The 22898-nt window shown below is 47.5% G+C and overlaps 11 protein-coding genes across 11 annotated transcripts; 5 read left to right on the top strand and 6 right to left on the bottom strand.

Annotated features, from left to right (window-relative positions):
- Nucleotides 1-194: 194 nt before the first annotated feature.
- On the bottom strand, nt 195-2025 carry N7508_004355 (threonine dehydratase, biosynthetic; the record flags this gene model as incomplete). Its single annotated transcript, XM_058462421.1, has 3 exons — nt 195-1498; nt 1555-1771; nt 1846-2025. The coding sequence occupies 3 exons, from the start codon at nt 2023-2025 to the stop codon at nt 195-197; spliced, it is 1701 nt and encodes a 566-aa protein (XP_058321046.1).
- A 717-nt stretch (nt 2026-2742) lies between these two features.
- Nucleotides 2743-3442, top strand: rcf1 (respiratory supercomplex assembly factor RCF1; the record flags this gene model as incomplete). Its single annotated transcript, XM_058462420.1, has 3 exons — nt 2743-2783; nt 2881-2951; nt 3024-3442. The coding sequence occupies 3 exons, from the start codon at nt 2743-2745 to the stop codon at nt 3440-3442; spliced, it is 531 nt and encodes a 176-aa protein (XP_058321045.1).
- Nucleotides 3443-4348: 906 nt separating this feature from the next.
- Nucleotides 4349-4969, top strand: N7508_004353 (MARVEL domain-containing protein; the record flags this gene model as incomplete). Its single annotated transcript, XM_058462419.1, has 3 exons — nt 4349-4424; nt 4479-4764; nt 4837-4969. The coding sequence occupies 3 exons, from the start codon at nt 4349-4351 to the stop codon at nt 4967-4969; spliced, it is 495 nt and encodes a 164-aa protein (XP_058321044.1).
- A 1269-nt stretch (nt 4970-6238) lies between these two features.
- Nucleotides 6239-7848, bottom strand: N7508_004352 (uncharacterized protein; the record flags this gene model as incomplete). The annotated part of the gene is made up of 8 exons (XM_058462418.1): nt 6239-6338; nt 6408-6591; nt 6646-6724; nt 6794-7150; nt 7204-7303; nt 7353-7396; nt 7444-7573; nt 7751-7848. The coding sequence occupies 8 exons, from the start codon at nt 7846-7848 to the stop codon at nt 6239-6241; spliced, it is 1092 nt and encodes a 363-aa protein (XP_058321043.1).
- Nucleotides 7849-8615: 767 nt separating this feature from the next.
- Nucleotides 8616-9134, bottom strand: N7508_004351 (bZIP transcription factor; the record flags this gene model as incomplete). The annotated part of the gene is made up of 1 exon (XM_058462417.1): nt 8616-9134. The coding sequence occupies one exon, from the start codon at nt 9132-9134 to the stop codon at nt 8616-8618; it is 519 nt and encodes a 172-aa protein (XP_058321042.1).
- Nucleotides 9135-11762: 2628 nt separating this feature from the next.
- On the bottom strand, nt 11763-13415 carry N7508_004350 (NAD-dependent succinate-semialdehyde dehydrogenase; the record flags this gene model as incomplete). The annotated part of the gene is made up of 3 exons (XM_058462416.1): nt 11763-11880; nt 11932-13201; nt 13259-13415. 3 exons carry the CDS (start codon nt 13413-13415, stop codon nt 11763-11765), a joined length of 1545 nt encoding a protein of 514 aa, XP_058321041.1.
- A 1370-nt stretch (nt 13416-14785) lies between these two features.
- On the top strand, nt 14786-16860 carry N7508_004349 (uncharacterized protein; the record flags this gene model as incomplete). Its single annotated transcript, XM_058462415.1, has 2 exons — nt 14786-15923; nt 15974-16860. The coding sequence occupies 2 exons, from the start codon at nt 14786-14788 to the stop codon at nt 16858-16860; spliced, it is 2025 nt and encodes a 674-aa protein (XP_058321040.1).
- A 659-nt stretch (nt 16861-17519) lies between these two features.
- N7508_004348 (uncharacterized protein) lies at nt 17520-17722 on the top strand (the record flags this gene model as incomplete). Its single annotated transcript, XM_058462414.1, is given in 2 exon segments — nt 17520-17616; nt 17634-17722. 2 exon segments carry the CDS (start codon nt 17520-17522, stop codon nt 17720-17722), a joined length of 186 nt encoding a protein of 61 aa, XP_058321039.1.
- Nucleotides 17723-18737: 1015 nt separating this feature from the next.
- Nucleotides 18738-19064, bottom strand: N7508_004347 (uncharacterized protein; the record flags this gene model as incomplete). Its single annotated transcript, XM_058462413.1, has 1 exon — nt 18738-19064. The coding sequence occupies one exon, from the start codon at nt 19062-19064 to the stop codon at nt 18738-18740; it is 327 nt and encodes a 108-aa protein (XP_058321038.1).
- Nucleotides 19065-20273: 1209 nt separating this feature from the next.
- On the top strand, nt 20274-21074 carry N7508_004346 (uncharacterized protein; the record flags this gene model as incomplete). Its single annotated transcript, XM_058462412.1, has 1 exon — nt 20274-21074. One exon carries the CDS (start codon nt 20274-20276, stop codon nt 21072-21074), a length of 801 nt encoding a protein of 266 aa, XP_058321037.1.
- A 1003-nt stretch (nt 21075-22077) lies between these two features.
- On the bottom strand, nt 22078-22806 carry N7508_004345 (uncharacterized protein; the record flags this gene model as incomplete). Its single annotated transcript, XM_058462411.1, has 1 exon — nt 22078-22806. One exon carries the CDS (start codon nt 22804-22806, stop codon nt 22078-22080), a length of 729 nt encoding a protein of 242 aa, XP_058321036.1.
- Nucleotides 22807-22898: the final 92 nt, after the last annotated feature.

Below are 22898 nucleotides of genomic sequence, written 5' to 3'. Positions count from 1 at the left end.
TGATATTTGTATGTCTTTAAGAAATATAAAGACCGGAAGACAATGTGACCTATGATACAGAGGGTCTATATCGCATATACCAAACGCCAAACAACATGGACCTCGAATCCGCTTAAACCAATAAGAATGTATGCACATGCATGTTATCGTTATCCAAATTGCATACTTTTATGACACTTCAATGTATGACACGCTTATTGGGCACGCAAGAAGGTCTTATAGGTAGGGGAGTCGGTCTGCTCGCTAAAGGGATAACCCAGCTCGTGGAGGAAGTGCTCAAGGTCATCCTTCTCGGAAGGAGGACACTGGATACCAGCAAGAACCTTGCCAACATCGCCGCCATAGTTGCGGTAGTGGAACAGAGAGATATTTTGGTTAGGGCGGAGGGTACGGAGGAACTTGGCCAGAGCACCTGGGCGCTCGGGGAACTCGAACATGAAGAGGCGCTCATCGGCAACTTCAGAGCGGCCGCCGACAAGGAAGCGCAGGTGACGCTTGGCAAGCTCATCGTCGCTCAGGTCGCAGCAGCTCATGTCATTCCGCTCCAGCTCCTCCATGATCTTGGCCAGGTCGTCACGACCAGTGGAGGCAGAGAGAGAAATACCCATCAGCACATCGGCGGAGTCTTCACGGGCATAGCGGTAGTTGAAGGCCGTCACGGCGTGGGGCAGAACAACCTCAACAAGCTTGGCGAATGCGCCAGGCTGCTCGGGAATCTTGACGCTTAGAAGAGCCTCCTTCTTCTCACCAAGGGCAGCACGCTCAGCAACAAAGCGCAGACGGTCAAAGTCCATGTTGGCACCGGATGTAATGGCAATCAGCTCGCGGTTGGGGTCAGGGCTGGGGTTCTTGGCAATATATTTCTTAAGACCCGCGAGGGCAAGAGCACCGGCAGGCTCGACGATAGAGCGAGTATCCTCGAAAGCGTCCTTGATGGCTGCGCAAGTCTCATCGGTAGTCACCTGGATGACATCGTCGATGACCTCGCGGCTGAGACGCCAGGTCTCTTCGCCAACAGACTTGACAGCAGCACCATCCGCAAAGAGGCCGACCTCCTTGAGGAAGATGCGGTTGCCAGAGTCCAGAGACTGGGCCATGGCGTTGGCATCGTGAGCCTCAACACCGATGATCTTAACCTGGGGAGCAATGCGCTTGAGATAGACACCAATGCCAGCAATGAGACCACCCCCACCGACAGCACAGAAGACAGCTTCCAGCTTATCCAGGTTCGCTTGGCGCAGAAGCTCCATACCGATAGTACCTTGACCGGCAATGACATAGGGGTCGTCGAACGGCGGAATGTTAGTCAGACCATGCTGCTTCTCCAACCGGTGGGCCTCGTCCTTGGCGGCATCGAAATCGTTTCCGTGGAGAAGGACGCTTCCTCCCATGCGGGCAACGTTCAAATGTTTGATAGCGGGGGTACCGGAGGGCATGACAATAGTAGCAGGGATTCTCAGCTTGCGGGCAGAAAAAGCAACACCCTGCGCGTGGTTTCCTAAAGCAAGTCAGCATATGCTTATAACTGTAGTAATCAACTGGGTATAGACCAACCTGCAGAGCAAGCAATAACACCCTTCCACCGCTGCTCATCGTTCAAATGAGCCATCTTGTTGTATGCGCCGCGGAGCTTGAAGCTGAACACGGGGAGCAGATCCTCCCGCTTGAGAAGAATTCGGCTTTCCAGCCTGTTGCTCATGTTGACTGCATGAGTGAGAGGCGTCTCCTCAATAACATCGTAAACTCGTGACGTCAAAATCAACCGGAGATACTAGATCGCGGGGTCAAAAGTTAGAATGTGAAAGCCAACAGAGAGTTAGGGACAACGGGCAAGCTGAAGCTTACATCCGGGTAGCCATTGGGCAGCAGGAAAGCCTCAGGGATGCCCCAGTTGGGAGGCACGCCAGGAACTCTCTGCGAGCGTTCGTTGGGGGGTGTCGGAGCGGCGGTATATTCAGTCAAGGCCAGTCCACTCATCTTGGGAGTGACCGGAGTCGCAACATCATTTGATGTGTCTTCAGACATGGTGAGGTCAGACAATTCCAGAAACCGAATATGAGAAATCAACAGGAATTGGAAAGTCGGAAAATTCTCGATATGACTCTTTTTTCTGGGGAGGCGGACCGTGATCGGAGATGTTATGTAAGCTATGGTGCAAGCCCTAAATATTGGCCATTGTAGAATTATATGGGGGAAATCGAATATTTAGTCTTGATGGAATGAGGTGGGTAGTACAATTGTATCTATTGATTCAGCTGCAGCTTCATTGCTTTTTTCATGGCTGCGTGAATGAAGAATAAGTATACTCCAATGCGATGTGGTACAGTGGCGGTCAGCCCAAGACAGCACGTAGGGTAGACAAAATTCCTATAGCCCTTTTTAAACGCTTCTGTCTGGGTCGTATAGCTTTCTATGTTCAAAACTACATTGCAAAGAAGAAAAAATTTGTTAGTAGAGCTAGTATATCTCTTGAGTAGCTCTCTTGGCCATGCAGTGCATAGTTACATAACCCGATACAGGAAATAACTATTATGTCATTGGCATCATGTCATGACATTCTGCCACCTACAACCACCTCTCGACTTAGATCAACACCGAGTAACCAGATCAATTGCCGAATGCCGTGTTTTTAAAGACAGTCGCCCTCCATCTGACCCCGACCGCCCCATCTTGGAAAACTCCGCACCCCAAGAACGCGATTCAACTCCGCACAACTCCCCGAGCCACCCCAAGCCATACACCATGAGTCGCGAACCAGTGCCCTCGTCCTTTGACAATGACTTGTATGTCCCATACCGATCCGCCATTGTCCGCCAGTTGCAACCGCCAATTCCACGATGAAAGCCAAAGGGCAAAAATAATCAGCTAACACAACCCAAGTCAATTCACAGAAGAAACCGGCGTCCAGAAATTCACCCGCCGTCTCAAAGAAGAGCCCCTCGTCCCGCTAGGTATACATCCCTACAGATCCCAATACTACCAACCCCATCAAGCTCCAGCAAATACCTAACCCCTCACTTTAGGATGTGCGGCAACGTGCTACGCCCTCTACCGCGCCTACCGCTCCATGAAATCCGGCGATTCAGTCGAAATGAACCGCATGTTCCGCGCCCGTATTTACGCGCAAGCCTTTACACTGGTCGCCCTCGTCGCAGGAGGAATGTATTTCAAATCAGAGCGCCAGCAGCGTCGCGAATTCGAAAAGGCCGTGGAAGACCGCAAGAAGCAGGAGAAGCGTGATGCCTGGCTACATGAGCTGGAGGTTCGTGACAAGGAGGATCGCGCTTGGAGGGAGCGTCACGCTGCCATTGAAGCTGCCGCTAAGGAAGCTGGTAAGCATACGTCGCGTGATGGGCCTGATGCGGCGCGGTCGGCGATTGAGCCTGCGGATCAGAAGTCTGTTGGTGTTTTGGATGCTGTCCGGGCTCTTGTTGGAAAATGATGGATCGGATATTGTATCTCATTTGTATGATATATAGGGAGTAGATTGGGTTTTTGTTTTGTTTTGTATATATGCATCGAAATTCTCCCTTCGTGTGGATCTTCCCACTAAATTGCATGGAATGGGCCCTGTCATCGCTGTGCCTGTGAATTTTGTACCTGGGCGTGTTCCCGATCTTGGATACGAGTGAGAACCTGTTAGCTACCCTGTCATCTGCACGTCGCTCACAAGGGCGACGCCGAGATCGACAAGCCGAGGTTGGAAATTGATCCACGCTAAACAAGCTCGAACTAGCACTCAAAAAGTAAACCATCGTCTTGGCAAGAAATCCTTTCAAGCCCCGAAAAAGAAGGACTTTGGTGTGATCATCGCCGAAGTTTTGGTTCGACCGAGGTCTTCATGTGAGATCGACATAGCGGCAACCCATCTGATTCCGAGTCGGATCGGGCCTGCCGCCGTGTAGGTGATATCGATATGGTGTTTTCTACAGAGTTAGAGTATGGCATGATCATTCAGCTCGTAATAAGGAGTAGACGAAAGAATGTGTGAACAGGAAAACGATGTGGTCAGGTGTATATAAGGCGGGGAAGTTGATCAAGCCCTAATTCGGACAGCTTCACATTCAGGGCCTACGAAGGAACCTACATTAAACTTTGCACCTGCACCGGATTCTAGGCTCCGCTAATCCGTCTGCTTCTGATCACTTCCTGCACGTTTCTTCCCGACCATGACGTGTGGGACTCTAACCTGTCGCCTTGTGGGCCGTCTCTGATCAGTATAAAAGCCCATGTCAATCCCCTAGTAGTCTATTTCTTCCTGATTTTGAACTTTCGCACCAACAGAGTTGCAAAGAGCCCTTGATATTAACGACTATATAATCAAAATACACCATCCGAAGCCGCCAAAATGCTCTCCTGGGTCTACCCACTCCGAATCATCCAGGTCATCTTGTCCCTAGCAACAATCGGCCTCAGCGCATATGGTATGTCCCCTTCATATCAGAGTCACCAAAGAAGCAGCCCCTGACAGGTCCCAGTCATTGCATCTCTCTACGATGAATGGTCCTTCTCAAATGTCGTCTACTACATGCTGTTCAACGGCTGCTGGACAACAGCAATCGCAGTCCCTTACCTAGGCCTTGCACCACTCGCATTCCCCCGCCTCTCACACGAACTTGTCATTCCTCTCGTTGAAGTCCTCACTGGTGGTCTCTGGCTCAGTGGTTGGATCGCCTTGGCTGCTATGATTCCCTCGCCGAGTGTGTGCAAGTGGGCTAGCTGCCATGCTTTGCAAGCTTTGATTGTTGTTGCTGCTGTGCAATGGTAAATCCATCCAGTCTATGATTGACGTCCTTGATCTCCCAGAGTAAAAAGTGTCTGACCTTGTATTTATAGGGCTACGTTCGCTATTACAAACACCTTCGCTATCCTTGATCTCTTCAACTCGCGCCGCAACGCCAAGAACCATCGCGAGGAAGCGCCTCCAGCACCGGAGACTTCTCAGGTTAATGGTGATGCGGCTGTCTAATCTACTTCATGTTCATCATGTTAATATGACTATCATTCGTTAACGGCACTGAACGTCTGAGTTTTGAATCATGAGGCCCTGACTGCTGTGAGCTTGCGCGTTTTGGATTTTACTTTTTGGTTGCAACGATATCCTGGGTTGTTTGATGAACACAGACCCTGACGTACATATGGGCTATGGTGTTATTGTGATTTTTGTCTACTTCCCTTTTATACAGGGGCTAATAATACAGGAGATCATCGGGTCATGAATACACCTAATGTTTATATGATAAGTCTGTCTAATGCTTTACTTGCGTCAAATTCAAATGTCAATTAGCACGCAAAGAGATTGAATGGATGTCCATCAGACCTTTTTTAAAAAAAGAATCGTTTGTTTTTTAGAAAGTAATTTTCGACGTCTTCTCTGAACCATCTGGTTGCTATCTGATCCGTTGTGATCACATGATCTGGTTTCCTGGTCTAGCGGTTATGATTTTCCGTTAACAATTGCTTCGAGCAAGTGTTCCGGAAAGGTTCTGGGTTCGATTCCCAGGGAAACCATTTTTTGCATCCCGAGCATAGTGGGGGTACACAGTGGAGGACATAGTGGGGGGAGGACCTTATACCTCGGAGCTGCATCTTTTTTAGACGATGTACTAGAATTGGTCGGCCCACTTTTGATACTACAACTTTAGCACCAATTGCCTAGCCATGAAATATCTTTGTATCTTCTCGATCGAACGGTGTTTGCTCGACGGGACATCCTCACCTGGGTAGCAAGGATACCAAGCATGAACACTGTCAACTGCGGCTTTATGAACGGAAAATCCGTATGGGATGCCAATTCTGCTCAGTTGAGTCTCTCGTGAGAGTGGTGTTTCCTACTTAAAGGTGTTTACTATCTTCACATCTCAGGTCTACGTTTCAAGTATAAACCTTTTACCTCATGTTTCCACACTGCACGTGCAACCTCTACACGCATTTATAAGAAATCGTCTCACACCACATCAAAAATAGCACACTGAAGAAATAGATCGGATCCATGAGTCCCAAGTATTGAACAGAGAAGATTTCATTCCAACGCTAACAGAACCAGCTGCGTAAACTCGCCGAATGAACCAACAAAAACATTCTAACAAGTCATTACCCGAATGGTATCCATATTGTAAAACCGTTGACCGTCACTCGTAAGAAAGCCTCCCTCAAGCAAAATGAAAAAGAGAGAACAAACATGAAAAAGTCCATAATAATATACACTCGTCATAATGTAAATGTGAGATCTGATCCATCAAGCAAGATCCATCCCATCCAACTGGTTTATCGTTTTCATGGGACCAGTCTGTCCATTTTGAGTCATTTGTTCGTGAAATCCTAGGACTTCGCCATACCTAACAAAATCATCATGATTAACAGACTGCCCGGTAAAAAGAAACGATTGCTTTTGTCCGCAAACTCACATGATAGTCTTCCAAATATCAGCAGGAAGGTTGGCTTCAAGGAATGACCAATCAAAAGCTTCTGTTGCGACTGGCTCGTCGTTTGGGTCGTGGTATGGTGCTAGATATGGGCATTCAACAGCTTGATTTGCTGTTATGCGTGTATCCGGGTCGAATTGGAGCATTTGGTCGATAAGGGTGACAGCTAGATTGATTGTTTAATATTTGGATTCTGAATTGCATATAGTAGATTGCATACCATCTGGATTCGCCTTTGGTATGAGTTGTGACATTGGTTTGCGCTCTCGCTTTGGTAGTGATTTGATGAAATTCAATGTCTAGAAACAGAAATTAGCAAAGCCCTGCCTTGAAGTCCGGACATGACCTCGATGCTGAATCACACTCACATTTTCACTCGTAATATTCGCGATCATCGATTCCGGTGGACTCCCAAGGGACTCGGTAATAACACAAAATTGGTTGATATGATTCTTTCCAGGGAATAGAGGCTCGCCCAGTAGTAACTCAGCAAAGATGCAGCCAGCACTCCAGATATCGACTTTTTCGTTATATTTCCGCCACGTGAGCATGATTTCCGGTGCGCGGTAATATCTTGTTGAAACATAGCCGGTCATATTGAGTTCTTGAACTCGGGCGAGGCCGAAGTCGCATATTTTCAGGTCGCAATTTTCATTTATGAGGATGTTGCTTGGTTTCAGATCTCGGTGGACGACTCCTGCTGAATGGAGATATTTTAAGCCGCGCTGAGACACTGATCATTAGCGTCTGGTTGAAGCCGGGTGGTGTGGTGACGAACCATTATCTGATACATAAAGTATTGCGCGAATTGGTCTTCGACTTTTTTGGATTTGAGGATTGTGTTGAGGTCCGTTGCCATCAATTCTGTCACGAGGTATCTGGGATAATTAGAGACCCGATGTGCTGGTACGGTGGGGGGCTTCGTACATGTCTTCGGACGGTGAGATGAAGATGTCGGTAAGGTTGATAATCTGGTCCTTGGTTAGAAATGCAACAATAAAAGGCTTAGAGAACTCACATTTTCATGGTGTAATTGTCGTAACAATTTTATTTCTCGAAACATATGTCTTGCAATGCTGTCTGTCTTGAATGGTTCTGCAAGCTTCTTCACGGCGACTGTCTGATGACGTATTTGGTCCCTTGCAGAGCTATAAGAATCAGAACATCAGTCCCCGCCATTCGAAGCGTAAGAATAAGAGAAGAATACCAGACAAGTCCAGAGACTCCAAGGCCAATAGGCCTCCAGTCTGTATAGCTGGTTCGTAGAATCTCAGTAAGTTGTACCAACTCAAAATCGCCGTCTTACAGGCTGTAGTAAGTCTAACCGTTCAGTAGTTTCGAATATAGTGCCCATTACTGTTTTCTGAGAGAAATGTGCCATCTCCTCACCATAGGGAGGCGTCAAGAGAGCCGCAGGCATCATCTGGGCTGATTGGTATTGAACAGAAGTAAGTACACCCAATGAGCAAATCAATTCACAGAAAAGGGTTGAAGTAGCAACCCAGGGTAAGCATCGACATGGAATCGTAAATCGAAAGAAATAACCCAGGGAACTTGGGGAAAATAGAAGCAATGGGGGTAGTTGTACCTAACACAACGCCAGCGCGTGATGTAGTCAGGTCGTGGCAACCTTGGCGGGATGCGGTGACATCAGCGGCTGTGGATCGTGGAGATCGAATGCTCTTTCACGTTCCACATTTCTTCACTTATTCACGCCCTATTTCCTCTAGTCTGCAGCTGCTCAAGCCATGTCCTTGGATCGGCGACTTTCGGCTTGTCTCTGTGGACGGAATTCTCAAGCGCCTAGGTTATATTTTCCTAATGATCTCTCCCAGGCCATCTGGTCAATGGCTTCTGCAGCTTAATTGCCTGACTATGTGGTGTGATTTTAGTAATGTCACATCCGGAGACACCTCTCATCGTCATGGGAACGTTCTTCCGCTCTTCCCGCCTCCAGGGGAATATCTTCAGAATGCCCAGAGAGTCCCCAGATAGTGGATGACTAACATACAGATACCGGAGAAATCATGCGTGTAAAAAGTTGTTGCAATTCATATATTCGTGCAAGCAGCTAATGTCGTCAAAGGCGTAATTGAGTTTTTTGGTGAGCTCTCACAGCTCGAAAATTAGTATACAGAATAAGCACAACGCTAAAATCACCAACGCCATAGTCCAGCCACGCCGAATTCACTAGGTACACAGATTCTCCGCATCAATGAAATTCTCAAATATCGAATCATTGGTCGTATTCGCATCGTATGGCACGAGGTCATCGGCGACCTTGGGTAACACAGTCCAGTCACCACCAGGATAGGCGCGGGGGTCGATCAGGTTATTATGATTCACTTCATCCACCGTGACCGATTCATCTGAGTAGGACCCATTCGAAAAGGTCGGCGACATGCTGCATTCTTGCATGGGTTGGTTTTCCAGGACCGTTTGGGTCATTCGGGCTAGTTGGAGGTTGATTTGGTGGTCTTTGCACTCGGCGTGTTGGAAGATGATATTTTTGAGGTCCCAGACTTCTTCTTTGAGACAGTTCAGCTGGGCCAAAAGGAGTTCTTTCTTTTCTGTTTCGTCGCTGAGGCGACGCTCGATTTGTTTGTGTTCGCGCTTCTTTCTTTCGCGGCATTTGTTGGCGGCGATGCGGTTGCGCTCGAGGTGCTTTGCCCGATCGGGGCCGACGGCGCTGTTTCGTGCAGATCGCATGTTGGGATTCGTATTTGGTCTTCGGTGAGGGGTTGTAAGTGATTGGAATTGTATAATAGCAGGTATAGTAAGGTGTGGCTTGAGTTGACTTTTGACTACAGTAGTGGGAGGTATTCAGTGCTATTATATGTTAAATATTCCCCCTCCGACCTCCCAACACTATATAGAAAATGGTCTGGACCAGAATCAATGACGTAGGCCAGCTAAACCAGCAAGCTCCAACTGCAACCTGTTCGACCGTTTCCGGTTGTGCCGACCAATCACTGCGGCGCAGCAAGGGAGCTTCAGGTCCCACAGTATGGAGTAATCCGAGAACAAGGATAGAGTGCGTGTGGAGTAGACAGGTGGCGAAGGGTTCTCCCATTCCTGTCTTGGTCCACGACGGACTTGAAACTATTCAATCTAGTACGATTGAATCTAGTCCTGACATCATCTTAGCGGTTTCAAGGTCTTTGACGACTCCTTCTTGCGGTAACAATGCACACCTCGGCCTAAACTTGCTCTCAAACTGGTGGGTCCCTTGCAGACAGACATGTCTTACTTGAAACCAATCGCTATGTTTTTCCTTCTACTTGGGTTGGTATCTGGGTTTCAACAACTTTATTCTCGTACCTTTGGTCTAGGGTCTAGACGTTTCCCCTCTCTGCCGACCGGCTAACTATGCGATACATAGTTCAAGAATGAGTCAAGCACTAGGAGTGAATGCCAGGGGCTTTAGTTCCTAGCTGATTCTCATTCATTGAAGTTCTAGATGCTGTTGCCATGCCAATGCCATTGGAATGCTCATCTCCATAATTAATCCCGACATTCCAGACAGTCTGTACCTCGGACGAACAGCTGTTCATTGGTTCAGCCACCAGCATCATATTCCTCTGCTGGACACCTTATCTCTCCGAGTCCATATGGCATGATGTCGATCTACCGAGACCCGAGACGTTCCGCCTATCAGCGTGCTGCATCACTTGTGTAGTACCACAACCCAATGCATCCAATACTCCTACCAGAACACACTCAGAACCTCACAGTATGTATGAAACCTCTTCTTGATATTCGAACATATTATATAAAAAGAGCAGCACCTATAACGCAGATTATCCAGCGACCTGTTCATCGATATACCGCCTCATAGTTTCAAATTCAGCTTTCCCTGTCTTTGAGTTGTTAGCTCATCCTACTCCCGACAAAAGACCAAAAAAAGGTACGAGACAAACCGAAAGCAGATATCTGATATGTTGCTTCAATAAGAAGAAAGGCAAAATCAGCTCGATATTCCCATTTCCTGGTTCCCAGGTGTGAGTGAGAAAGGCAATGCAACCTACCAAATCAGTGACCTCGCGATGCCGTTCAAATTCTGTACGGGCATAATTATGCAATTCATTCCTTGTCGATGACGGAGGGATTCCTATACATGCAGATTAACACTCGAGCCCAAAGGAAACATCCAAGAATGAAGAGTTGAATAAAAAGAATGAATCATACTATTTAAAGCCCGAACAACTTCACGCCAAAATGCAAGGACGCGCCCTCTTTGAATAAACTTGACAATAGATCAGTACACATATCCAAACCCGCATTTCAACCACGTCTGTAAGACACTGTTAAGGGTAGTACATACATGGTCTAAACCAACAGCAGGCTTCTTCAGCCGCGAAGACTGGCTGCGCGAGACAGCCGCCAGAAAATGTGATGATGGGCGCATTGGGACAATATCCAATCATGTGTTTATGCAAAGAGGAGTAAGAATGAGGCGAGATGGAGAGGAGATTTGATTTTAGTTGTTTTCACATTTGATGGATCGTTGTATCTTCCAGTAGCAGAAGGGATGGGAAGGGCGGTGTGGCAGCTGATTATTCTGCCGGGGACGTGGAACTGGTCATGTGAGTGCCTGTAGCATCTCTCATGTGAGTACCCGGACTTAACATCCCCAACAAAAGATCCTTCAGCCGTCTCTCTCATAATTATGGATAGCCTGTGTGCAGTGTAGCCTGTCTGGTCAGTGAGATATCCAAATACACACAGTGAGAGCATATGACACACCCCATTCCAGAATAGGAAAGCGGGTCCATATATAGATGGCCACCGAGCAACATTTCACCTAAAACCCCGCTGAATCGAAGCCCGCAGGTCAAGAAAGGAGCAACCAAAATATGAGTAAAGAAAATCAAGAAATGGCAAGGGGAGAAAAGACAAAAAGTAAGATCAGCGCCCCTGAGGTCCTGTTAAGGGGATAAATTAATCAATACTATAATAGCTTCCAGTTGCGATGCGTTTAAATCGTCCAACCTCCCTTAGTAACTGCCGGTATCAAATTCCGCCTGCGGCCCAAGGCCAGACATCCAGCAGCTGGGATATGTCTTCATTTGGCAATAGTCCCGTTGGATTTACCAACTAGACTGACCGAGGGTCGTTGTTATTCTGATAGCTCCGTAACGTGGTTTTGCCCGTTAATTTTCCTGATTGGGGGGACCTGGTGGGTCTAAATTATTCCCTGACGGGTTGTGGAGCTCTCTGGGGGCCTGGGATTACAGTGGCTTGATCTTGGTCTTGAGGATGGGGGTTAGATGGCATCATGATGTTTCATTCCTTGTATAGTTTTATTTTGGTGATGATTATTGCTTCGTTACGTGTTTACTCCTGCAGGGGCTCGCCCATGCCGCCGAATGTCACGCTCTTGATCGTCATGAACTCGTCAATACCATACTTGCTGCCCTCACGGCCGAAGCCACTCTGTTTGACACCGCCGAATCTGTGAAGACGTTAGATACTGCAAGATATTTGAAGACAGGGAAAAACTTACGGAGAGGCAACATCACTGATGAGACCAGTGTTCACACCAACCATGCCAACCTCCAGGGCCTCAGCAACACGGAAGATGCGGCGAACATTGCCACTGAAGAAGTAGCCAGCCAGACCGACCTCGGCGCGATTAGCCAGATCCACTACCTCCTTCTCAGACTCGAAGGGGAAGAGACCGGCAACAGGACCGAAGGTCTCTTCGCTGGCGAGAAGCATGTCCTTGCTCATGCCAGTGAGAACAGTAGGCTCGTAGAAATTGGGACCGAGAGCAGTAGCCTTCTGGCCACCAACGACAATCTGGGCACCCTTGGAGGTTGCGTCCTGCACGTGCTCATGGGCCTTGTTAGCGGCACGCTCGTGGATGACCGGGCCATGGGTAATGCCGTCTTCGAAACCACCGCCGAGCTTGAACTCTTTGACCTTCTGCACGAAGCGCTTGGAGAACTCCTCGTACACGCCCTTCTGCACGTAGATGCGGTTGGCGCACACGCAGGTCTGGCCTGAGCTGCGGAACTTGGAGGCAATGGCACCGGCAACGGCTGTGTCAAGGTCCTCGACATCGTCGAAGACAATGAAGGGGGCGTTACCGCCAAGCTCCCAAGAGACCTTCTTGATGGTCGAGGCGGACTGCTTCATCAGGATACGACCAACGTTGGTCGAGCCAGTAAATGACACCTTGCGCACCTCAGGGTGGGTAGTGATAAGCTCACCCACAGCAGGGGTGTTCTCAGAAGAGGTAACGATGTTAACAACACCCTTGGGGATACCAGCACGGTGCGCAAGCTCAGCCAGCGCATTAGCAGTGAAGGGTGTCTCCTGAGGAGACTTGGCCACGACGGTACAGCCCGCCGCCAGGGCAGGGCCGATCTTGCGGGTGATCATCGCAGCAGGGAAGTTCCACGGCGTAATCAGACCGCACACACCAACGGGTTGCTTCACGGTCATCACGCGGTTTCCGGGAACAGACGCCGGGATCGTGTCTCCGTATGTGCGGGGTGCCTCCTCGCTGAACCACTCGAAGAAGCTGGCGGCGTAGTTCACCTCGCCCTTTGCGTCAGCTAGAGGCTTTCCATTCTCCCAGGTGATCAGCTTTGCCAGATCCTCTGCGTTGTCGATCATTAGCTGGTACCACCGGCGTAGCATGCGCGCGCGCTCGCGGCCGAGTGTTGTGCGGAATTTGGGGAACGCTTCGGAGGCGGCTTGGATCGCCTTTTCAACGTCGGCGGTATCGAGTTCGGGGCAGGTTCCGATCAATTTGCCTGTGGCGGGGTCTGAAGGGTAATATTAGCATCCCAGGCATACGTAAGGTCGAATTGCGTAGAATTTACCGTGGACCTCGAAAGTTTTGCCAGACTGGGCTCCTACCCACTCGCCATTGATGTATGACTTCTCAATGAAGAGAGACTGGTCTTTCAACTGCTTCGCGTCAGAACTTGTCGCTGATCGGATCTGGTCTGTTCTCACCTGCGGTGCGCTGTGTCCCATGGTGTAGAATCTCTTCGCGTAGTTCGGCCCAGGGATAGAAAAGGGATATTTGGGGCGGGGTCTGATTAGTTGACGAGCGACGGGGCGGATGAGTCGGTCCATTATAATAAGTCCCTCGGCAGGGAAGAGTAGTAATACAGCGGAGAAAGTCGATTGTCAGAGTGCGGGGAGGTTGGAGACTCGGAGATGCCTTTAAAGGGTGCGGCTATATGAGACAGTGGAGAATCCCCGGTGTGTGTCAATCTGCTTGCTCAATGGTGATTGCTCTTTGTGTCCGAGAAACACCGACGGACTTTGTTCCGAGGAAGTAGTTACTTGAGCTCAGAAGGGAAGCTCCATGCTAAAGCGGGGAGGTTGATGTCATTCACCCTTGCTCTGTAGAGCTCACCACGACTTGGACACTTTGGTTTTCTACCCGCGGCTCGTAATATGCTCCTCAATTATACATTTTGCTTTCTTTTCCGGCGCGATAATGTCTTCAAATGCAGAATTTCAGTTCGGTGAAAAGAGCGAGTTTGATAGATTTTGTATTTGTGTTCGGGAAATACGCAGCCCGGGACTGTGAACCAATGAATGTGTCGATACTCTGAGTTTTCGGCATAAAAAGCCAATCAATATCAAGGAACTCTCTTCAGGCCGGAGATGGCGTATTTGTAATACAAGATCTACCTCCTGGTTGGCAATGAAATGATCGCTCTATAATTTGAAGCCAGAAGACCTTATCTTAATAACAATTGAAGTATAGGAGCTTTGATTCCTTCGAACTCGATGTGCAAAATCCCCCAAGTCGATAATTTTCTTTTAGGAAAAAAGATCCGAGCTGAATGTCTTCTCCAACGCCCACTGACTATGCTAACTTTGCCCGAAGCTATACTAAGCCTTAGAAAAAGGTTGAAATTGGAGAAACAAGATTCATGGTCGGGATGTAGTTACTTACTGTATAAATTTCGGCCCGCCGAGGTAAAACTTGAAAAATTTGCTTTGTTTTAACTATGAGTCAACTTCCATCGTAATTCTTGCCGAGGCAAATTTATCACATTAAATCTCACGAGAGGACCATCAGAGTTGTATACAACTTGCATTGCCCCTTCGGGTTAGTGTGAATTGATGGATTGCTGTATATCAGTCACGTGCCAGTATTGAGGACCCACCCACCTGGAATTTTTGTCATCGTCAACGTCCAGGAACAACCAAAGTGTCACCAAGGAGAGCCAAAATTGCTGGAATCAGTATCAGCAAAGCAAAGACCTGAACCTCAAACATAACATTATCCACCCGCCTACTGGAAAAGACCACCCTGGAATCAGCATCTATGTGATATCAACTCAAGCATTCGCATAGAACGGCAACAGCCAACGCGTCCCTGAGGCATGTCCTCTCAAGTATCCAGATCTGATTTTCTTCCACCAGTATCTGCACAGCCTCGCAAGTCATTATTTGGTGGACCCAGCAGTGATGTCGACCAACCGTCCTCTCCACCAGCGCTAGCGAGACAGTCACTCTTCGGTGGGCCAGCCAGCCAGTATGATCCTCCACAGCGCATAAATGTGGATGAGCCCACAGATGAGGAAGACGAGGAATCTGAAAATGAATTGAATAGGCTTATGAGAGAACGGCCACTGCAGGCGCATTATGACTCTGATGGCGACAGTTTCCACGAAAGTGGTAATGATCAGAAAGCACCAATGCTAAGAAGGTCCAGGTCTTCTCCAGTGGCAGATTCAAGCCAACCAACAATTACAAGGCCGGCTGAGCCGGTTTATTACACTGTGGACCGAGGTCTTGACCTTCGGCCTGGGGCTAGGCGTCCAAATATCTTCACTGGGCACTCATCCACATGGAGGAAATACAATGCAGACGACATCGGTGCTTATGAAGCCATTCTTAATAACAGATCAAGAGATTTGGCAGCTCATCTGTACAATGCTCATGCGATTCGCAGGCGAACGCGGGCCTTTTTGGCAAGAACAAATGCCGATGATGAGTTAAAGTTTTCTGTTCCCCGGCGATGGACAGCGTGGCCTTTGCCTGCTGCTGATGTTCCCAGACTTGATGATATCATCAAAGACAAGCTGGATGACCTTGATAATATGCGGATGGAACCCGATCCTCGTCCCAGTGCCGATTTGGAAGAATGCATTACGGCTCTCATTTCGAAGATTGCCAGGGAGAAATACCGAGCCCGGGAGTGGGATTATGAGGATATCTCTACGAAAAAAATTGTCAATGGGGATGAAATTATGCGGGATGAAATCCCACAGAAAGAAGAAGACGACGACGATGACGACGAGCGAATTGATACGACCTCTTTTGAGCCAATCAATCAACTGGATGATGCCAAATCTGCAGAGCAATTACGTCCGTTGACAAGAAATGTCATGACCCAGTTAGACCGGCTGCTAATGGGGCTTCATTATTCCATGAAAGGTCGCATGCTCGAGGATGTTTCTGGGGACGAGCAGCCATCTGACACAGATGACGATGAAGGCCTTCCAAGAACATCTAGGAGTCAATTTCGTGGACGTAATCGTACCCGACGAGGCTCTCCCCCCAACAAGGAACACCTTATCGCTCCATCAGTGCCCGGATGTCCTCTGGAGTAGACACCGACGACGAGAACTTGCCAGAGGCACCTTTCTCACGAGATCAGTCCCGTGCCTCTCACACAAGCCAGGACCAAGAAGGAGGCTCTTTCTCCAAGGGCAGACTCAAATTGCGTGACTGGAGTGAGGTAATGGGTCTAGCATCCATGATGGGATTCCCCTCTGACGTGATAATGCGTACTTCAAAACGATGTGCAGATCTCTTCGGTGAAGACCTTGAATTCAGAACATTGCCGGAAGGCCACATCCGGAAGAAGCAAAAATCAAATGGTCGGGAGCAATATTCCTACACCGAGAGCGAAAGCGAGAGTGAGAGTGACATTGACCGTGACTCGGCACCACCAATGCCGCCACCATTGACCGATTCCACGCCAAAGGTTAAACCCAGAGCCAACAGCAAATCCAACTCCAAGACCAAACCAAACTCAACCCCAAAAGCCAAGCCCCAGTCCAAGGCTTCATCCTCTCGACGAAAACAACCCAAAACTCCCGCCATTGTCCCATCCTCCTCGCCGGAAGCCTCCCCAGAGCCCTCAAATGCCCCCTCAAGAAACCCATCGAGACCTCGATCAAGATCTCTATCAAGAGCCGCCTCACAGAACATAGAACAAGGAACAGAACGAGAATCAAGACCTGTCCGACCAGGCATTGGCAAAGGCCCTCACCGGAAAGCAGATATCCTCTGTCCCTACAAGGATTGTCCTCGACGTTCGAATGGATTCTCACGCAGATGGAACCTCAACCAGCATATGAAGAAGTCGCATGGTGTGACTGTGAATGAGAGTTCGAATCAGCGTGGTGTAAGTGGGCCGGAGGATGAGTCGGCTATCATGATTGATTAGGTTATTTAATGTTACTATCTTGAACTGGACAATATAACTGTCTTCCAACATTGTTACGCTACGGCAGAGTGGTCTTTGTCCAGTGAATCATTGAAAAATTGGGATAACCTCAACCTTCTTCCGCTTTCTGGTGTTTCGTTTTTTTTTTTTTTTTTTTGATTTAAATTCCAAACGCCAAGCATCCTCTCCCCCATGCTCAAGTGAGCTTCAGTCTGTCGATGGTTGGCTCGGGAAGTTGATGCTGCTTGGGCGTGAGAGGCGTCAGATTCGAGCAGCAAGTACGAATCTGCCGGGTGAGCAAGCCTCAGGTCTTTGTTCTGCATTTTGGCTGTTCAACCAATCAAGGATAGATTGAAGTTGCTCATGCTGTGGCTGCTACAACGGGTCTGACTGTGGAAGTCCGCCTGTGGCCCAGAATCCATCATTATTCTATGCGACAGATACAGGTAGAGTGGATGAGGAGATTGGAGTACCAAACGTTTAAGTTCGAAACAAAGGACATATCGGAGGAAGGCTCGCATGACGAGCGGCTCTTCAACCCAGGTCGGAATGTTCACTATCGTCGGGGTAATCGGTTCGACTTGTCTTCCAGTATAAACCAGTCAAAGCAGCCAAGTGGATCTATAACTGATGAGATCGTGCTCCAGTATCTCTTCCCTATGGATATATGGATGGTCGACTTCGATAAATATGACGGTGGGAATGAGGACGAATGCGAGGCAAGAAAGAGACCCACTAAGTTTGATATGGGCGAAGGTGTGATTCGATGACAGAAAGGTTGGAGGACGGGAAGCAAAATGAAGAAAAAGAGGACCACCAAGCGGAGCAGGATCCAGGAGACCTCGATATGGCGAAGGGGTAAGCGAACTTAAGTAGAAGCCAAGGAACCAAGATTAAACTCAGGACTATGCCACCGAGGATTTCAAACAATTTGCCGGTCCTGTCTCAATCAATATATAAACGCCAAGAGCAAATGACCTGAAACTCAGAACAAACAAAAGAAAATCCGAGAGCTGTTCAGAAACATAACGGCGTCTGATTATGCTTATACCGATGTCGAACTCCAAGTCGAGTGGGGCGAACTTTTGGTTGATCTAGGTAAAGCCCGAACAAAGACTTTGGGAAGTCTGAAAGAATTTTCTGTCATTGAGCGATAGCGAGAAATAGAGATACAACTTCACTTTACGATAACTAGATCGAGTTCGCACGTAGCGGCAAGTGAGGTTAGCAGGTTTGAAGTAGACATGGATGAAACCAGATAGTATAGGCCCTGCTAAATGGGCTGGGCTTATGTGGGTAAATAGTGGGAAATTTCTGATTAGTTTCTGGATGTGAAGGATAAACGTATAGATGAAGACCCTGTCATTTCGAATGCACCGTGTCAAAAATCACCAGACTTCAAGGAGAGGGGGGTCCAAACTTTCGTCTCGTGCTGGATGCGTCGTTATCCTTTCGAACCCCCGTGCATATCGCTTAACCAATTGATTTGACCACTAGATTAGCCGAATCCGTACCCCGTCTGGTGGGTTGTGTTTAACACTCAACTTAATTGCGAGGGGGTCAGGGTAACCGAAGTCTATCCATCCATCCATGTTGTAGGAAAGAATGCGCCCTGTATCTAATGGGTATGGTGAATTATGAGAGATTATTCAATAGGCATGACCAAATCCATTTTGTAAAGACACAGAGAGACTTAAACAACCAATTTGTACATTTGCAAACCAAATACTGCAACCAGAGACAACGAGCATGTAAATCACACTGAGATACTCAGATTTCATTCTTACGTCGATATCGTAAGTTCGACACGTGCCCTCAAGCCACCGAAGTAAATTTCTGGATCTCACGGATAGACAGATTGAAAAACAAGATCAAGATTACTCAACAATATCCTCAAAGTGGAAAGTGGTTTTGACATGAGCAGTGGTCCAGCCTTTCCAACGAGATGTATTGGTATCAGAACCATCAGGGCCGATGATGATTTCTTCATTTTCTGCGTCTTGATACAGCTTCCCATGTTTCGACACGTCTCGAATTATGCCATCATAATCCACATAAGCGGTACCAGGACACGCAGCAGTGGTATCAGCAAGTTTCGCTCTGACATCTGTGGTGAGTCGATTCTTCAAGTCTTGCATAGAAGGATGTCGACCCTCACGCTCCCCATATGGAGATGTTTTAAAAGTTTTCGTATTGTCAGACATTGCTGGCTCCGTCAAGAAGGGATTGAGATTGTTTGGATTTGTATCAATTAGGGCATTTCGTGGTCCAGACTATAGCCTTATAGGACGGGGTTTCTAGGGCGAAAGAGGAAGTTTTCATAGATATTGGGGGCGTCCGGATCCTTATATCTGTTGATCACTAGGCATGGACAATCTATACGCAATCAATCAAAGTGAAATTGTAAATCTACTTAGGGTAATAAATAGTATTACGGAGTTGATTAAATTCTAGAGCCTATAGATTTACGAAGACAATCTGTGTATATTTTGTGTTATACTTGAAAACTTAAAATGAATCTTGAAGTTACCCATATTCAGTCATTTAATTAAAAGGTCAAAAGAACTGCCCTTAGATCGGCCTAGACTATTACGATTAGACTCGTGATGATACGTGCTAAGTGTTGAAAGTTTCCTTTTCCTTCCCTTAGTTGTGTAGGATCTACACTTATCATGGTTACCTATTATGTTCGAGTCTCTGGTAAGTTCTATAGTCTAGGCCCCGCCCGGTAGGATGGGCGCCGTTTGCGGATAATAAGCGGGGTCTGCGTAGGAAGATCCATGGCGTTGAATAAAACTTTAGCTATATTTCATTCTTGGCATAGAAATTATATAAGGAATGCCTGAGTTGTGTAAATTAGACAATCCTAATACCTAGATCCCAATGGCCAAACCTCTTGCTGTTATTTGCGCGAGCTAGTTCAATCGTACTAGATATAACTCGGCCTCCTGATTATAATCTGTAGCGCCTACTCACTTTTTTTTTTAGACAGAATCATAATGATATCTTTTATGACTATATGGCTATATGCTCTACCTAAACACTATGCGTTCTAGTGTTGCCCGAATACTACTAGGTGGCATAAAGTCCGGGCCATTAGGCCGAGAGTATCGGCGATTATTCAATATCTAGGTAACCATGATCTGTTTTCGTAAATAGGGTTCTATCACTTGATATTTGCTAGAAACGGAATATCTTAGGTATTAGACATACGAAACGCTGGTTCTCAACAACTAGGATTTAAATGATATATACCTGGCTACCCCTATACTTTCTTCTAATAACTACTATTACAGCACTTCTGTGGCCTACTTAGGTAAGAATGGGTCCTCTATCCCTCTAGTTGATTTATATAAGTCTAACCGTGAGTTTCTAGCTACTTGAAATCTCCCCCCCTAAGATACTCCTTCGTTATGACCGCTGCCATCGTCTCTCCAACACAGGCAGTGCCAAATATGACCCCCGACTACGAGGTCAGACTCCTACTAAACTCAGCCGCGGTCCTTAGTCCTCTATACGAACTAACGGACACGGTACTCTCTGCCTTCGAGATGCCCCCAACCGTCACGAAGATAAATGTCCAGTTCCTCGACACGAGCTCTAAAGAGCTCTATACCGCTGACTGGAGCACCCGTATTCGCAAGACCGAAAACAAAAGCCTCTTCGAGTTAACATATAAGAAGCGGTATGCTATCACGGACGGTGATATTGATGCTAGCCTCACTGCGGCGAATAGCGATGGTTTCACCGCTGACAACGCAAAATACGATGCGCAAGTCGAGTGGGGCTACCAGAAGCAAACACTGTCTATTAGCCGGAAGAAAACCATAGCGGATCAAGGGAGTAGCGGGACGGACTTGCCGGGGACGAGCAACTCGCAGAAAATGCTGATCGATCAAGCGCCGGACAAGTTCGACAACTGGAGGTCTAACAAATGGGGCACCAGTTTGTTAGCAGCATCACGCATTTTTGGCCCGGTTCTCTTTACGCGCTCCATTGGCTCATGGAACGGAATACAGCTATACATCGAAGTCTGGCCCCTCATGAACTTGGCGGGTACCGGATCCGAGTACGTCGTCGAGGCTTCGTTCAAGACGAAGAGCCGTACGACGGCCTTGATTGAGCAGCGTAACTTAGTTAACTTCTTGCAGAGCAATGGCTGGTTTCTTGCACAGGACTCGCTAAAGACCCAGTTCATTATGGAGCGCTACTGATATGGAATGTCATTAGTCCCATGGATCGTGCTTAATTTGGCTTCCGTGATGGGCCGTCCTAAAGGAACATCAACACGGATCATCAGCTTTATAGAAGATACTATAGCGCAGGCCTAGTGATGACAGACTGCCCATCGGATTGCTGGCAGGTATCCAAGGGGTTCGCTCTAGGTTGACCAGCTCCAGGATTCCCCTGTAATAGTTGCACCTGATGATGAGGGTGAGGAAGACACGAAAATTTCATGGCCAGATACGGCCGACGAAAACAAAGCCTCGCCACGGGCTAGCACGTTACCTCCAGAGAGGCGTTCCCGAAGACCACGAAAACATCACATGCCGATATACTCCCACAATCAACTAAACAGTTCACGGCAGATTACTTCTATTCCACGATGTTGCGACTATTAGTCATGTTGTCTTGTTACCTTTCCATTGGTCAATGCGCACTTGCTTTCACATCAGTCAAGCTGCCCACTAATATATCCATAAAGATGTATAGATTCGAAGTTTGATCAGACCCGAGAAAAATCCAGTTTCTCTATTAATTCTGCTTGATGATGGTATTAGCCCGGGAATAATACGGTTACAAAGAACGTTGTTTCTGAATACTTGTATAGTTCCGCGCGCCAGAAAGTCTATGTGCGATATAAAAGCTGTCTATATTATAGACAGAATCATTTTGCCCCACGTAGATATACTGTACCCATCCTCGACAATTTCCCTTCCACTTGACTTGGGTGCATTTTATAAATTCCTACTGATAACCCAGTGTGGGACATCTATAGCTATCTATTCACTTGCCGCAACTACCGGCTTGATTAAAAGGGAGTCGTTATAGCTTCATTTGTACCTGGTAACAGGTTTATACTGCTTTAACTACCACTATGTGCTCTCCTAAGGCTCTCCAAGACTCTTTTAAATTGAATTTCCAAATATAGGTATTCATATTATTTTGCCCGTTTGCTCACAGCCAATCACACAAAGATACTTGGGCATGCATATTTTACTCAGACAATGAATGTTCAATGATAAGTCTAGAATCTTGATCAAACGATACCATAAAGCTTCTAGCCTTTGCGGGCCCAACACCCAACTTATCATCTCCAGTAATATGTTGCATGAATCCACCATGTGTAACAACAACAATATCTGGGCGAGCAGTATTCGCCAATTCCTTGAACAATTCATGCAAACGACGCTGAATCCTCCATCCACGCTGTTTCAGTGTCTCCAGATCGGATGCATATAGTCCTTCCTTTCTCGGGAATATAGGATTCAAGTCAAGGATGTCCCAGGGAACATCTTGATACTCGGACTGTAAGAGCGAAATGTCCGAACCAGTGTCACATGGTCGAGAAGAATGTGCCTGCACATCAGGCTCGAGAACGAGATTTGCACCATTTTGAACGCCTGCTTGTGGCACATTGGGGTAAAATCTTTGATCAAGTGTTTGTTGGAAGCCGATGTACGCTGTTTGAAGAGTCCGCCGTAGTGGAGATGCCAACACCAGGCCGACACTATCGTTGAATTTGAAGTCCTGTGATAGCTCCAGAGACTGCTTAATTCCTCTCTCAGTCAATGGCGGATCCAGAATAGTCGTATCATGGCCAGGGTTGTGAGTTCCCTCTGCATGTCGGACGATATGTAGGCGGAAAATCATTTTGCCGGGTGGTGATTCCTGATGTTTGTACGGATATTTCACGTAGAAGAGGGCTGCTGAGCAGAAGATCATGATTATGGAGATGGCCCTGATAAATAGTCTCATTCCGGACGGAGTATGCACAGAGTGACTTTTCCAGCACCACGGCATCCTAAAGCTTATGT

Source organism: Penicillium antarcticum (genome assembly GCF_028974205.1).
Source record: "Penicillium antarcticum strain IBT 31339 chromosome Unknown utg000004l_segment0_segment0, whole genome shotgun sequence".
Taxonomy (NCBI): domain Eukaryota; kingdom Fungi; phylum Ascomycota; class Eurotiomycetes; order Eurotiales; family Aspergillaceae; genus Penicillium; species Penicillium antarcticum.
This window is presented reverse-complemented; position numbering and strand designations above follow the sequence as displayed.